This window comes from Coenobita brevimanus, chromosome 94 (assembly GCF_032717465.1).
Source record: "Coenobita brevimanus isolate Jiangsu-jjx chromosome 94, ASM3271746v2, whole genome shotgun sequence".
Taxonomy (NCBI): domain Eukaryota; kingdom Metazoa; phylum Arthropoda; class Malacostraca; order Decapoda; family Coenobitidae; genus Coenobita; species Coenobita brevimanus.
Window position 1 is genome coordinate 7,059,795 of NC_137047.1, and position 15,933 is coordinate 7,075,727.

Sequence of the window (15,933 nt, forward strand, 5' to 3'; positions counted from 1 at the left end):
ATATATATATATATATATATATATAATATAAACAATTGGTTTTACACCAGGTATCCCCGAAGGGCTAAGGCGTTGCCCCTGGGTAGAGGAGTTTGGACTGGTGCATGTAGCATTTTATGACTGGATGCCCTTCCTGATGTCTACTAATGACCCTTGGGTGGATTCGATCCTCTGACCCTTCGATCAGAGCGGATCGCTCTAACCCTCTGAGCCACGGTTGATATATATATATTCTATCTGTCTGTCATCTAATCCTACATTGCCCCATGAGCAGCGTAGGAGCCCGGGGCTAGGCATGTTGGTCCTGACATTTAAGATGAGAGTGACCAGCCTCACTCATCCCTGAGTGGCATTACGTGAGCAATAACCTCAACCATCCCTTGGATATAGACCTTCACTGGCTGAATCCGATTGGAGTGCTGCAATTATCCACTGAACCACCAGGCGCCATAATTTTGGTTAAATAGTTACCACCCAGCGTCTTAAATGGTTTCCTGGTGTACAGGAAACCACTAGGCTTGTCACTCAGTGTAGAGGCACCCATAGGCAGAAGGAACAGGAAAGAATGAAGGAAAGAAAGACAAAAGAGGGAATGTAAAGTCACCCGTAGGCAGAAGGACGAGGCAAGAATGAAGTAAAGAAAGACAGAAGAGGAAGGAAGGAAAGGAAGGAGGAGAGAAAAAGGGCAGAGACCTGAGAAGAGTACTACATTGAGTGAGTGGATGGTGAGTGCCCCCACCTACCACATTGTATATATATATATATATATATATATATATATATATATATACATTATATACACAGGTATATATATATATATATATATATATATCTATATATATATATATATATATATATATATACATTATATACACAGGTATATATATATATATATATATATATATATATATATACTGTACTAGTTAAGTCTAATAGGCTCATATCGTATTGTTTGCAAAGGCTTCAACATGGCTTGCATGCATCATCTTGTGTCATCTAATGGTGACTTTTGATGCTGCTGGATCTCTGGCAGCCTCCCTTATTTAGTCCCTTATCCCTGATGTCGCACTATGACCTCATCCCAGGTCTTTTTTGGACTGCCTCTCGCAGCCTTACCCCTGACATTCATTCGTCTAACTTTCTGCACCCAGTTGTCATCCTCCTTCCTCTCCACATGCCCAGACCACCTCAGTATGCCCCTTCTTATCACAGCACTAGCACACTCCAGTCCCATCCTTCCTATCAACTCTTCAGTTGTAAACCCAGCCCTCCCAGGCCTCGCATTCAAGGATGCACTACCCATCAATCTAATCATTGTCATTTTTAAACATTTTTGCCTACAAATATCCTTTTCCCTTAATTTCTCAGTTTTCACAACCATACAGCATTACACTCCTAACAAATGCCGCTTACAAAGATCAACGAGTGTGGAGGGAGAGCCCTCTCAGTGTCAGGAGAGACAGCAGCTCCCTGAACCTCCTTCAGTCACTCATTACCTGAGCCACAGAGCTTGCTGGAGCCCCACCTGCAGCACATATGTCCCCAAATAACAAAACTTACTCACACAAGAGACTCACCAGCAAGATCAATCTTTTCATGCCTGACGACCTCTATATACAGTACTCTCCCTGACACACCACACGCATGAAATCAGCATTATCTTGCAGTTTACCTTTAATACCATTATATATCTTAAGCACCAACTTGTCACAAATAGTGCACAAGATAGAGTTACTTCCCATGCCCATGTGGCAAACTACACATGGCCACTCTCACCCTGCTTTGACTACCTCCAGCAGCCTTAGATATCACCACTTTTGTTTTATCTACATTTACTTTCAAACTCTTGTGCCCTGTTCTCTCTCTCCATTTCCAAAATCTTTCCTCCAACCTTCCTTTCATTCTCTGCAATCAGCACCAAGTCATCAGCATACGATATCTCCCATGAGAGTCCATTTCTGAAGTCATGTGAGAGAACTTAAAGCACTCTGACAAACAAGGGCCACAAAACGACCCCCTGATGCACACGAACATTCACGGAAACCTCATCGCTTAACTCTCCATTCACTTTCACCAATGTGCGAGCACCCACATACAAGACATAATCACTCTTACCAGCCACTCCTGGATCCCAAGCTTTCTCACTGCTCACTTCACCACCTGTTTGGTGTAAATAAGCCTTTTTGGTCATGTTTGACACATCTATCACTGGTATTGAACCACAAAATTTCAAAACATCATCTGGTGGTCATAGTTGGGTCTAAAAAAGAAAAAGATTTTTTTTTATTTATTTTCTGTTAGGATATCCTTATAGCTGATCATATTCATCTTTGCTGTATGCTAATACATTTATGGAGTAAGGATGGCTGGGAAGTTACTTGGTGCTGAGATGAAGAGATGCAAGGTAACTTGAGGGTGTCAATAATGTGGTAAAAAAATTAGAGAGTATTTAACAATCTGGAAGTAGAAAGAAAGTAAAAACACAAGAAATTAGTTTGTTGAGAGAACTGGGGTAGGTGTATGAAACAAGTTGCAGTGTATTGCAGAAGGTTGGATTAGTGTAAAAGAAGATAGAAAGGGGAGCTGATACAGGGGTTCATTTGAAATAAGAACTGAATAAATTGAGAGCAAGAAGCACATAAAGAGACTAATGAAGAGGAAAAAGGAGGTAAATGATGAACTAGGAACAAAAATTAATGCAAACTACTCTGAAAATAGGAAGCAATTCTGGAAAGACGTTCAGAAATGTAGAAGTGACGGCAGAAAGAAATGTGATGGTGTGAAAGATGTAGGTGGTAGATTATTAACCCATGGGGATGAAGTAAGGACCAGATGGAAAGAGTGTTTTGAAAGCCTGATGAATGGGAATAGAGAGAGCAGAGCGGCTGTAAATATGATCGGTTTTGGGGCTGTGCAGAGAAGGAATGCAGTGCCAGGAGACGTTACACTTGCGCAGGTGAAGAGCACTGTGAAGCGGCTGAAAAATGGAAAAGCAACTGGGGTTGATGAGGTGTATGCAGAGATGATTAAGTGTAGTGGAGAGAGCAGATGAAGTGCATCTTGGAGATATGTAAGAAGGCATGGATGAGTGAAACTGTGCTAGCTGAGTGGAAAAAGGCTGTGATTGTACCCATGTACAAAAATAAAGGTGAGCGAAGATTATCGTGGCATAAGTTTTTTGAGTGTGGTAGGAAAGGAATATGGAAGAATTATTATAAAGTAAGAGAGATATCAGAAGTCCAAGTGAGTGATGAACAGGGTGGCTTTAGGAGTGGCAGAGGATGTGTGGATCAAATATTTTGCAGTGAGACAGATAGTGGAGAAAGCTTGTGAGAAAGACTGTAAGGTGTTCATGGGATTCATGGATCTGGAAAAAGCATATGACAAAGTGGACAGAGAAGGAGTGCGCATGTATGGTATAGATGGTAAGCTGCTAGGTGCCATCAAGAGTTTATATGATGGTAATGAAGTGTGTGTAAGGGTTAATGGACATCTAAGTGAATAGTTCACAGTCAGTGTGGGCATGTGACAAGGTTCTGTGATGTCCTCATTGTTGTTCTATAATATATATATATATATATATATATATATATATATATATATATATATATGGAGCCTCTGTGGTACAATGGTAGAGTGTGCGTTTCGTACACGGGTGGACCAGGGTTCGCGCCCTGCCAGGGTAATAAACTTTGAGAGTGTTCACCCGGCCACGTACTGCATCGGCGGACACAAGGGGTGCTGTGGTTGAACCAGTCGCTTACTGTAAAGTATGCTTGCACCCAGTCAGCTTGCGCGGGCCGATTACGCTTGGTTCACAGACTACACACACATCCAAAGCCACTCCAACACTACAATTACACTTACAAGCTCTTCTCACCCTACATACAATCTCTACCAGACAGCCTAATCCACTTGGTAGAGATACATTAGCTGTATCGTCCCGACTTCGGTCGGGATAGGCCGGTCTTGCAGTGGATGCTCAAACGGCTGATGATGATGATGATATATATATATATATATATATATATATATATATATATATATATATATATATATACAGTATATATATCAGTATCTATATATATATATATTTATATATATATATATATATATATATATATATATATATATATATATACAGTATATATATATATATATATATATATATATTTATATATATATATATATATATATATATATATATATATATATATATATATATATATATATATATATATATATATATATATATATATATATATATATATATATATATATTTTATATGGATGGGATGATGAGAGAAGTAAAAACATGAGTACTGTACTGGAGAGGGGAATGGTTTTGGTAATTAATGTTGATGGATGGAATATCTCGAATTTGTTGTATGCTGATGATACAGTTCTACCTGCAAATACCGGAAAAGAACTTGGTAGACTAGTGGAGAGTTTTGCTCATGTCTGAGCGGGATAGGAGTAAAGTGATGGTTATTGAGAGAGAAGGTGACTCCCAGTGCAATGTTACAGTGAATGGAGAGAGACTGTAATTGGTGTGAGAGTTAAAATACGTGAGTATAGTGGTAGAATAGAGAGGAAAATGTGCAACAGAAGTGGAAAGTAGAGTGGCACAAGGAAGGAAGGTAGCTGGTGCAATGAAGGCCTTGATAAGAAACAGAGGCTTGAGTATTGCACTTTACGAGGCTTACATGAAGGAATGTTAGTACCAACTTTAATATATGGATGTGAGACTATGGTGTGGCATGAAAATGAAAAGGCAAGAATGGGTGCAGTGGAGATGGGGCTGCTGAGGGATGTTTGTGGAATACAGAGAGTGGAGTGGAAACGAAATCATGTGATTCATGAAAGGTTTGGAGTGAGGAAGTCTGTGGACACCAGAATTGAAGAGAGTGTAATGGGATGGTATGGTCATGTGGAGAGAATGGATGACAAGAGAGTGGTGAAAAAGGTATATCTGAGTGAATCTGAAGGAGGGAGGAGGTGAGGTAAGCCAAAGAGAAGATGGAGAGATATGGTGGATGAGTTTGTGAGGAAGAGAGGTTTGGAAGTCAGTGAGGCTAGAGAACTGGCAAGAGATTAAGCTGGCTGGATGAATATTGTGAGGAGAAGTGCATGATCAAGGATTTGGCATCCCTTTTTAATGCAACAGCGTCCGGATTGATTCTGTCGGATACATTTAAATGAAGCTACAGAATGTGGTGAATGTTTTTGGCATATCCGATAGAGCCAAGATTCTGGGAGCTTGAATGATGAGTGCATGGAAGCGAGGCCCATTGAATTGGACAAACTTGAGCTGTCTGGACATTGCTACTCCTCACCCAGCCCTAGGGTAGGAAAGGAGGTCCGGATGATGATGATGTTGATGAGCTGATACAGTGATCATATCTAATTGGTGGTGAATTTTAGCCAAGAATAGCTATTTACTGTTCAAATACAGTAATCTTTCGGTTATCTGTCGTCGCATTGTCTGGCCTTACACAGTATCCAGCGCTTTTTGCTCAGCTCTGTTAAAACAGTATCTGGAAAAATTAGGCAATACTGTATCTGGCTCAGAAACAGGAAGTAGTTGGTGGTACTGTGCACTTTCCGGCAGTGAGGTGAATCATCTGGCCAAGACAGGAACCCAGTTGGCGTGCAGGGAGACCCCACAACGTGCCCGCCAATCACAGTGCATTACGGGAGTGGCCCACCTAATGCGTCAAGCCTACCATCACTCTCTCAGTCTCTTCCATGGATATTATACAATGAGGGCATATCTGTGCACACTGCATTTGTAACCCACGCAGTGGCTGACCCCCTAGTACTGTCATTTAGTCTGTGGGCTCCCATGCCTCACTCATTGCAGTACTGCTGTGACTAACTTTGCGGCCCCTCATTGTTCTGTGCCCTAGTGCTCTGACTACTGTACGGTGAGAATGTATCTGTGCATATCTACCCTCCATCAATGCCAGCACTGGCTGAGTACATTATGGTTGTAATTACATTATGTACTTATTACTGTGCTGTTTGTACTGTATCAGTACAGTACTGTGTTGTATTTTATGCTTTATTATAGTATTTTATGCTTGATTTTAATCTTTTACTCCTGGATAATATTGTTGGAAAGCTTTTAGGGTAGAGGGCTGAGAAGGATAGCTTAAGATAGTGGCATATTATCCGACTTTACACCGATTGGATAGCCAGTTGGGGATACCAACACAGTATGTGGCATGGGGGTTGGCTGAATTATTTTTTATATATTTATTTATTTTTTTTTTTTGAATGGAGGAAGGAAAAACAAAGGAAAAAAAAGTCTGTGTGCCTAAAGGCATCCTCCATTCATAAAATACTTATAACAATTGGATTTAAATTCGAGTAGATTAAATGTATGTTGGAAGCAACTCCCAGGAAGTGAATTTCAGAGAATAATAGTTCTGGGGATAAATGAATTTTGATAAACAGAGGTTCTGCATTGCGGGGGAGAAAGTGTGAGTTCATGGGCGCTCCCAGCTGCCCGAATATTTTGGGAGAAAATGTGAAGGGGAGGCACAATTGAAGCCAGTTTGTTAGAGCTCTTATGGTAAAAATATCGACAAAATTATGCTGGATAATTGAGAAATTACTACAGTAGTCAGGATTTTCAGAATGAGTGGTACATAAATCATTTACCAGTACTGTATAGATAATGACAGTGTTAGCAAAGGTGCATTTATGGATATGGAGAAAGCCCATGAAGTGGTGGAGTAGAATGAAATATGAATATGAGCTTATATGAATTTGGAAAGAGGTTGTTGGGTGGTCTTTTTCGTGATGATAGCAGTACGTGTTTGAAGGTGAGTACAGTACTGTACAAAGTAAATTGATAAGGAAAGAGAGTTTGAAAGCCATATCCAAACTCCCCACTGATATAGCTTGATGTTACATACTGTAGCAGTGGTCTTCTACATAAGTTGTGGGCACTTATTTTTCTCCGTGTTCTTGAATTTTGCCATATATGGGACTTTCCCCTCATTCCTGTCAGCCTTTGGCCATCTCTGCTTCTGTTAGGTCTCAAGACTTCTGATCTCCCTAATTGCTATTTTTTGCTCCAGAATGGCCAGAAGTTATCCTTCAGCTCATCACCACAACAAGATTACAGAAACTGCAAAGTTGTTCATGATGTTGATTTGCAGATGAAAGAATGCTGTTTATTACATTCTGAGGATTTTATAGCAGACCTACCTGTATAGAGAGAATACAAGATATAGAAGAGCAAAAACTTATTTGCCTGCTTTTATGAAATAAGTTTTGATACACACACACACACACACACACACACACACACATATATATATTTATATGTGGTAGGTGAGGGCACTCACCATCCACTCACACGATGTAGTGCTGCTTTCAGGTGGCTGCCCTTTCCTCTCTTTCTTCCTTCTTTCCTCCTTCCTCTTATGTCTTTCTTTCCTCTCCCTTCTCTCTGTGGGTGACTTTACACTGAGTGACGAACCAAATGGTTTCCTGTAAGCTAGGAAACCATTTACTACGCTGGGTGGTAACCATATAACCAATTTATGGCGCCTGGTGGTTTAGTGGGTAATTAAGGCGCTCCAGTCAGATTGAGCTGGTGCAGGTTTATATCTTAGGGGTGGTTAAGGTTTATTGCTCACATAATGCCACTCAGGGATGAGTGAGGCTGGTCACTCTTATCCTAAATTTCAGGACCAACTTGCCTAGCCCCGGGTTCCTATGTTCCTCACGGGGCAACGTAGGATTAAATGATGGATATATGTATGTATATTTATATATACTGCTGAAGCCAAACTTTATAATTCACATTACAAGGGGGAGAGAGAGAGAGAGAGCTATAATTATAATTATTTTTTGAGCAAAGTACTGTATATGGAGGGGGCATGTGCTGTTTTCTTTTTATTAAATCAAAAAAATATATACAGTATATGTATATTTTTTAATGACACAAGGTAGTTTTATGTCTTTGCTAGAAAATATGACACCTTACCATTTTCTTTTAGCATGTTAGCATGGTGTACATTATTATAGTTGGCATTAGCATTCGTGTTCCTAAACTCTGACCAGTGTTAGTGCAGTAGAAGACCTGTATGCCAGGAGGGCAACACAAAATTCTGAGGTTGTAGAGCTCTGAGAAAACAAGTGGTTGGCAGTATTTTTTGTGTGTAAACAGTAGTGAAGCTCAGTGATGAGAACTGAGTAATGTAAAAGGCATAATGATACTGTTGGTGTAAGTTTACACTGTGCACTTCCCAGTTGTAAAGTACAGTATCTTTGTGTCTACACCATTACAAATGTTAACTTTTAGGATAGACAGAGGTGGCAAAAGAGGCACTCTGACAACACTGCATCCCTGCAATATGCTGCAGAAAATGAACACATTGTACAAAAAGCACTGTACTTCATGGTATAAATTATATACATAGAATTAATGGTAGGAGGGGGTGCTCACCATCCACTCACTTGATGTAGTACTGCTCTCAGGTGTCGGCCCTTTCCTCTCCTCCATCCTTCTTTCTTTCTTTCCTTCATTTTTTCCTCCTCCTTCTACCTGTGGGTGACTACACTGAGTGACAAGCAAAATGGTTTCCTGTACACCAGGAAATCATTTACTGTGTTGAGTGGTAACCATATAACCAAATTTTGCACCTGGTGGTTTAGTGGGTAATTACGGTGCCCCAGTTGGACTGAGCCGGTGAAGGTTCATATCCAAGAGGTGGTAGGGTTTTATTGCTCACGTAGTGCCACTTAGGGATGAGTGAGGCTGGTCACTCTCATGGTAAATGTCAGGACCAACTTGCCTAGCCCCAGGCTCCTACGCTTCTCATGGGGCAACATAGGATTGGATGATGAATGAATGAATGATGATGAAATGATAGTGATTGGTTTCAGTACCAGTATACATTGCAGAGGAAAGTAAGTTAACATTCCTAACACTGTTATTTTTAGAAAATATTGGGTCTGGAAATTTTTTTTTTACTTAAGATTTATGGTGGTAGGTGGTGGCGACCATCATCCACTCACTTGATGTAGCGATGCCTACTTCTTCCTTCACTTTTATCATTCATTTTCTGTGTCTGCCCTCCTCTCTTCCTATTTCTCCCGTCTTTTATGTCACTTTTTAATACTCTTCTTTCCTCTTCAGGTGGCTTTTCCATTGAATGACAAGCCAAATGGTTTCCTGTAAGCCAGGAAACCATTTACAGTGCTAGGTGGTAACCATATAACCAACCCATACGTGTTCCCCATGTGTCGGCAAGTGGGTTGGTGGAGGGGTAGTGTCCCTCTTCATAAAACAACAACTCAGAGGCAAACAGCCACCCCTTATGGGATTATGGCATCTGGCAATAGATAGATAGATTTATCATATTCAGAGGAACACACTAACTGGTGTGCATTAATATTACAGACGATAAAACTGGAGCCATCTAGTGCAGGTGTAGCTGCAGAAACATGGGAGGGCAGCAACCAGAGTTATGAGGATGGTGGGGGTGGGCTGGCAGCAGCTGCAGGAGGGGCAACTGCAGTGGTGGCAACAGGGGACCCATTGGCCATGCAACTGCCCCTGCACTCAGATATGTCAGACTCTTCACAGCTACACGACTCATCCAGAGTGAGTGTTCATTTTTTTTTTTTTTTTTTTTTTTTTTTTTTTATATAAATAGTATCTTTGTACTGTTGCACTACCTCTTTTTATTCTGTTAGGAATGATATAATAGTCTTACTTTCATATACAGTGTTTCTCTTTATTGGTAAGAAATTGGTGACCACGTAGAGTATAATGGAGTGAATAACACTGGAAACTTTCATGTTTTTAAGTGACAGGTGGTCTGTTAAAGAAGAGAAAATGTTGATACACAATTTCATTGGAAAATCTGACATTCAGAATTCAAAACTTTATTCTTGATTTGGAAGCTGTTGCTTAATTTAGCTCGTGATATTTTAAATTGCAGTTATCCACGTCACTTTGATGTAATGCCATGAAATACGTTGAAGATAAGACTGATACCTGTTTCATTTGAAGTGTTAATTTCATTTTTTTAGTTGAAAAACTAATGACTCCAAATTCAGTTACCTTAGTACACTAACACCAAGCTTGCTGTGAAATGATGAAGAGAGGTAGTGCATGTGCATGTATTTTGTTTTGACATGGAACTGTTACAAAATGTTTATGAATTTTATTTTGACATTTGTGGAACTGTTACAGAATATTTATGATTTTTGTTTTGATATCTTTGAAACCGCAACTAATTATTATCATGAATTTTGTTTTTTGGAATTCTTACAAAATTTGTATTGACTTCAACTGATCATAACTCTGAAATATTCAAAGGGAAGGAAACATGAATGGATTCTGATTGAGATGGATGTTCCTGTGAATGATGCCTGCTTATACCTTGTTACCATTTCCATCTCCCCTCCGTTTGATCTTTATATTAACATACCAGTAGACACACACACACACAACACATACAACTTTTAGGACTTATGCGATAGTCTTACCAGCTGAGTTGATACATTAGTTGGAGAAAGAAGAATTTATTGCAAGAGACATACAATACAAAAAGGCAAGTAAAGGTCATATGATAAACTTCGAGAGGTACTGATCGCTTGGCTGATTGGGGTTAAGTTTAGGCAAACCATATCAGGTTGTGGTTGTAAGAAAAGCATCATTAGCACTTGTTACAGTTGGAAGGCATGCATACCGGTATTTTAGTAAAGTACCAGAGTTAGTGCAGTGATTTGTTGTGTTAAATCAGGTTTAAGAGACAAACTTTAAGCCTGGGCTTTAAAACGTTGCATTTGCTCTTCTTACAGGGGGATGGGGAGGCAGAGGTAGCGAAGGGGAGGGGCTTTCGATGTAAGTTTTGTGACGTGCACATTCGCCGCATCGACAACTACCGTAGACACATGCGCAAGCACTCAGGGCAGATGCACTTCTTATGCGCGATCTGCCTTAAGCCGTTTTCTCGGTCAGACAAGTTACAAGCACATATGAGCAAAGTTCACCCAAATTATGGAGAGGAAGACATCTTATAGCCTTCTGATTAGTTTATTATAAATGTTCATAATTTACTATAAGGAAATAATAGACTCCAATCCTGTTCTTTTGTTGTATTTTGCACTTAAGCTGTTGGATCATTGGTTGCAGGTATTTAATTAGGGGTAACCATTCTCAGATTTTCTTCTCATCATCACTATGCAACATTTCATTCATATGTCATTACTTCATGTATACAAGTAGCTAGCTATGCATTTGGTAGAGTACTGGCCTGGAGAGAGAGAATGAGAGAGAGAGTGTGTGTGTGTGTGTGTGTGTGTGTGCATGAATGCTTGTGTGTTTTGTAGGAAAATGAAGTTAACTAGTGTGAAGTGTTAATATATGGTTTGGAATACTGTATTTTTTATATTACTGTGGTAAGAAAATATATTCAGTATTTATGGATATTCAGTTCAGAAATTGTAAGAAAAAAAAAGAATTGGCATAAGATTCAGCAACATTTTTATCAACCAGTCTTTCATTCTGTTTGTATTGCCGTACCTTTTGTACTTGAGTGAATATTAAATTAATTTTATTTTAGTGTAGTGATAGTTTTATTTTTGATGTCCTTCTGCTTCATTATTTTCCAGGTCATAATTTTAAGGTCATTACATTTTGCACTACTCTGGTCTCCCTTTTAAATGGAGATTAACAAGGAGTCTGGCTGTACTTACTTTGCATTTGACAGGAAAGGAAAATATAACTGAAACTGTTAGGTGTAAGGATGTGTACCATCAGATAAGCCTTTGAGGCTTGTGAAAGAATTAACTAAGAGTATATAGTATCTCAAATGCTGTTGAAGTCAATCTGTGTGTTCAACTTGAGGAGAGGGTTCCAGTGATGGTTGTGATGGCCTTTATGTTGGTTGGAGAGATGCAATTTGACTGGATGATAAATTAACAAGGTTGGTTATGTACCATACAGAGATTTTATTCTTGTTGAAAGGCCCAAGCATTTTAATGATAAACATGTATTCTTGTATACTAAATTAGAAACTCGTATTGTTGTACAGTATACTAAATTTTATCTCATCTTTGATGGCAAACCAGGTGTGTACATACATACCAGGCACTTCTTTGGATTGTGGTGTAATAATTGATCTAGTTTAAAATATGGTGAGCATGATGTGTAAAATTTAGATAATACAGCAATTGAAGTTGGGAGGCTGGGTTAGAACGATGATGATAAACACATTTTCACAGCTGCAAAGGATGTGGCAAATTATGACCAGATTTGTTTTTTGTTGCTGTGCTTAATTGATACTAACTATATTTAGAGGTGCAGCACCATATTATTTTGATACTATTGTCATATGTTTACCATGAAAGCAGAGGCATTTGAAGGTAATTAATATTTCATATGTTTTGAAATATCATCTTTAATTGGTACTGGTATTGTGCTTGATTCTGGTGGTAAATTGGTGTATATAACAAAGTTCAGTTGATAAAATAGTGATATTGAGTTCAGAAATGAATTTAGCATTGCTAAATGATTTATGATGGTACAAGAACTATGGATGCAAATAGAAAGGGTTAGATGGAGAAATGATACATTGGAAATTGGAGCAATAGTATTTTTTAGTTTTACCCAGTGACTTAGCGGTACAGGAGGCACCAGAGATATGACTATGACTGTCAGGAGTTTTCACATTAATTTTTTATCTGCACATTGTATTTAGGAGGGAGGGAGGTACAAGTGGTGCTCATTTTATGTCAGGGATGTGTTCCAAAATATCAGCTTTTTCCTTACAACTGGTACTTTAAATTGGTAGAACCAGTAAATCAGGTTTACAGGTAGGAATGGAAGTTCAGGAGGTAATCTTTCAGTGATTTATTGTAGACTTCATAGAAAAAAGGAATATCAGATAGTAGTGAAAATTTAGTAGACAATCTTTCAGTGATTAATTGTGGACTTATCAGCAAAAAAACGATTGCCAGACAGCAATAGAAGTTTTGTAATCAGTCTTTTGGTGATTGGTTGTGGACTTGATAAAAAATGTCAGATAGCAGTAGAAATTTAATAAACAGTCTTTCAGTGATTGACTGTGAACTTAATAGGAAGTCTTTTAGAGATTTAATGTGCTTTTGATAGCAAAAGAAGAAAAAGGTGACTAATAACAAGGACTTAATGTAATGGGAAGAGGAAAAGCCCCCGCCCCTACTAGACGACTGCACTGACCCTAGTTCTGGTGTCTTTTCAGAGCGGGGGAAGGCGGTCGTCTGGCAGTGGTGGGGGGGGCCAGAACATGTGGCGAGGTGTGCAAGGGGGTTCTACCAGTGGCACCAGTAATTTGGAAGTAAAGCAGCAAAACCGAGGGGGTGGAGGCAGGGAGGTTGGCTCCAGTAGTGATGGAGGTGGAAGTGGAGGTCGAGCTGGGGTTGGAGGAGTTGGGGGTGGGGCAGGTTCTGGAGGTGGAGGTCGAGCTGGGGCTGGGGGGGGAAGTTCTGGTAGTGGCCGCACATGGAAGTTCGGGTGTATGTACTGTAGCAAATCGTTTCCAACTCGCTGGGGGCTGGATCGCCACACCAGGACTCACACAGGGGAGAAGCCATATACCTGTCATGTTTGCCATAGAAATTTTAATGAACAGTCAAACTATCAGAGGCACTTTAGAAGACATTTTCTGGATAAGTAGGTCAGCCTGCTAGGTTGTCAGAAGGGAAGGTGGATGAAAAACTTACCAACCCCTTTACTTCTGTGTTTAGGGTTCTCCTTTACTTCAAGGACCTCTTTTAATCGTTTTGTTCTTGCTATTTCCAAACAATTTTATTTGACTTGTAGGAAAACTACAATGAAAGGTCTCCCCAAAGCTATATAAAATTGTCAGTGATAGCAATAATAGAATGCAAATTGCATTATTTTAGTGAAGGAGATAAAGGTACTGTACTGCACACCCTACTAGATGGGTGATTGACAGTGGTAACTGCATGAAGCCTTGCTCCCAGAGATAATTTATATTCATTGATATGTGTTGTGTAAAGAAAACTTCTTGCTTCCCTGACCTGTTAGTTCCACTTTTTCCTACCATATGTTGTGACTTATTAAACAAATTATAAATTTTCAGAAGGGGAATACACAGTAGCTGCATGTTATTGATATACTGTACTATAGTGGGAATGGAGGATGAGTGGGCAGTAACACAGCAGAGTAAACACAATAATGATGAACACAGATTAGCTGCTGCCAAAAAATGACGTACACCAGCAACCTGCAATTAATCTTCAAGCTCCTAAACTTTGAATTCTAATAAAAATTAAAGCAGTATAGCTTAGCAGCTCACCAGTGAGTAGAAGTGTTCTCTGCCTCAGCAGTTAAGAAACTTAAACAGTTACCTCAGCATAGTACGTACATTTGACTAAACCACACTTACTAACACTCCCTTAAAAACATTTACAGCCAGTGAACTACCTCATCCACTTCATGGTATTAATCAGACAGCGTACTTGTAGTGCCTCTAATTCATCCACTTCAGAGACCAAATCTTCTTGTAGAGACGCATGAGTAATTGGTTACTATTCTCAATTTATAAAAAGCAAAAATGTCTCCGATGTGTATGTGAAACATTGAAAGCTTGTACTTGAATGTTGGCCCTCAAATGACATAGCAAATTAATCAACAACAGAAACAGTCTTTACTGTACGTTCACAAAAGATCTCTGGAAGTGACGAGCAACTTGGGCACATGAGTAGTAGCATAGTCCTAAGAATTCACATCACTGAATCTTAGGCAGCTGTACTAGTACAGGTATAAGTAACAGTATAGTACTGTTCCATGCTGTTTTGTAGAAGATGTAGATGAAAAAGATCTTCTGTCTTTATATGTGATAATATATCATATATTCATACCTCCACATAAACTGCCACTGCTGTTCCATAGAAATATATTTGTGTAAATTGTTATAAGTCAGTTTAGTAAATATATAAATAATCATATATATATATATATATATATATATATATATATATATATATATATATATATATACAGTATGTAGTATATAATAAATATAAACACACAGGATATAAAGCATATAAAATGCTTGCTCTTGTTGACTATTTATTGTGTTATATATTCAAGGCTTTGTAATATACTGTATACAGTATGCATATTGTTGTTGGTATACTTTACACCAGTACTATATTTCTACATAGCTCTATTACAGCTTTTAAATAACTGTGTTATATATATATACTGTGCTGTACAGTGTATAGTTATATATATACAGTATATATACAATATATATTTTTTCTTTATCAAGAAGCATAGGATAACATGTTTCTCACATAGATCTTTCCTGTTAAGTGAAAGAGTTTGAAACTGCTGTGGTGTAAACTGCATATCAGTTACTTTGTAATATCCATACCAGCATGTGATACAACAGTCCCTTGTATATTAAGTAGTAGGTAGGTGGTGATGGCCATCATCCACTCACTTCATGTTGTTCTACCTACTTCTTCCTTCACCTTTATCATTTTTTTCCTGTGTCTGCTCTCCTCCTCCCTATTTCTGCCATTTTTTGTGTCACGTTTTATCATCTTTCTATCCATTTCAAGTGGCTTGACATTGAGTGACAAGCCTAATGGTTTCCTGTAAGCCAGGAAACTGTAACACTGGGCGGTAACCATATAACCAAACCATATGTGTTCCCAACATGTCAGCAAGTGGGTTGGCAGAGGGTTAGTGCTCCTCCCCGTAAAACAACTAACTCAAAATCAAACGGCCACTTCTTGCGGAATTATGGCGTCTGGCTATATATAGATAGTTTGTACTGAAAGCCCCCCACTCTCACCTAAGTGTGAGTGATTAGTAATTTTACCCTAGCACTGTGAAAGGTATTGACCAGCACCAGTGAATGGTGTGGTGATATGGCTGATCAGCAG

At 39.0% G+C, this 15,933-nt stretch overlaps 1 protein-coding gene across 1 annotated transcript in view; it reads left to right on the forward strand.

Annotated features, from left to right (window-relative positions):
* LOC145412987 (uncharacterized) overlaps nt 1-15,933 on the forward strand; it is a 121,679-nt gene that overhangs the window by 46,383 nt on the left and 59,363 nt on the right. Inside the window, exon 6 of the mRNA XM_080282810.1 lies at nt 9,422-9,625. Within this exon, the coding sequence (XP_080138936.1) occupies nt 9,422-9,625 (204 nt within the window). The remainder of the gene's footprint in view (nt 1-9,421; nt 9,626-15,933) is intronic.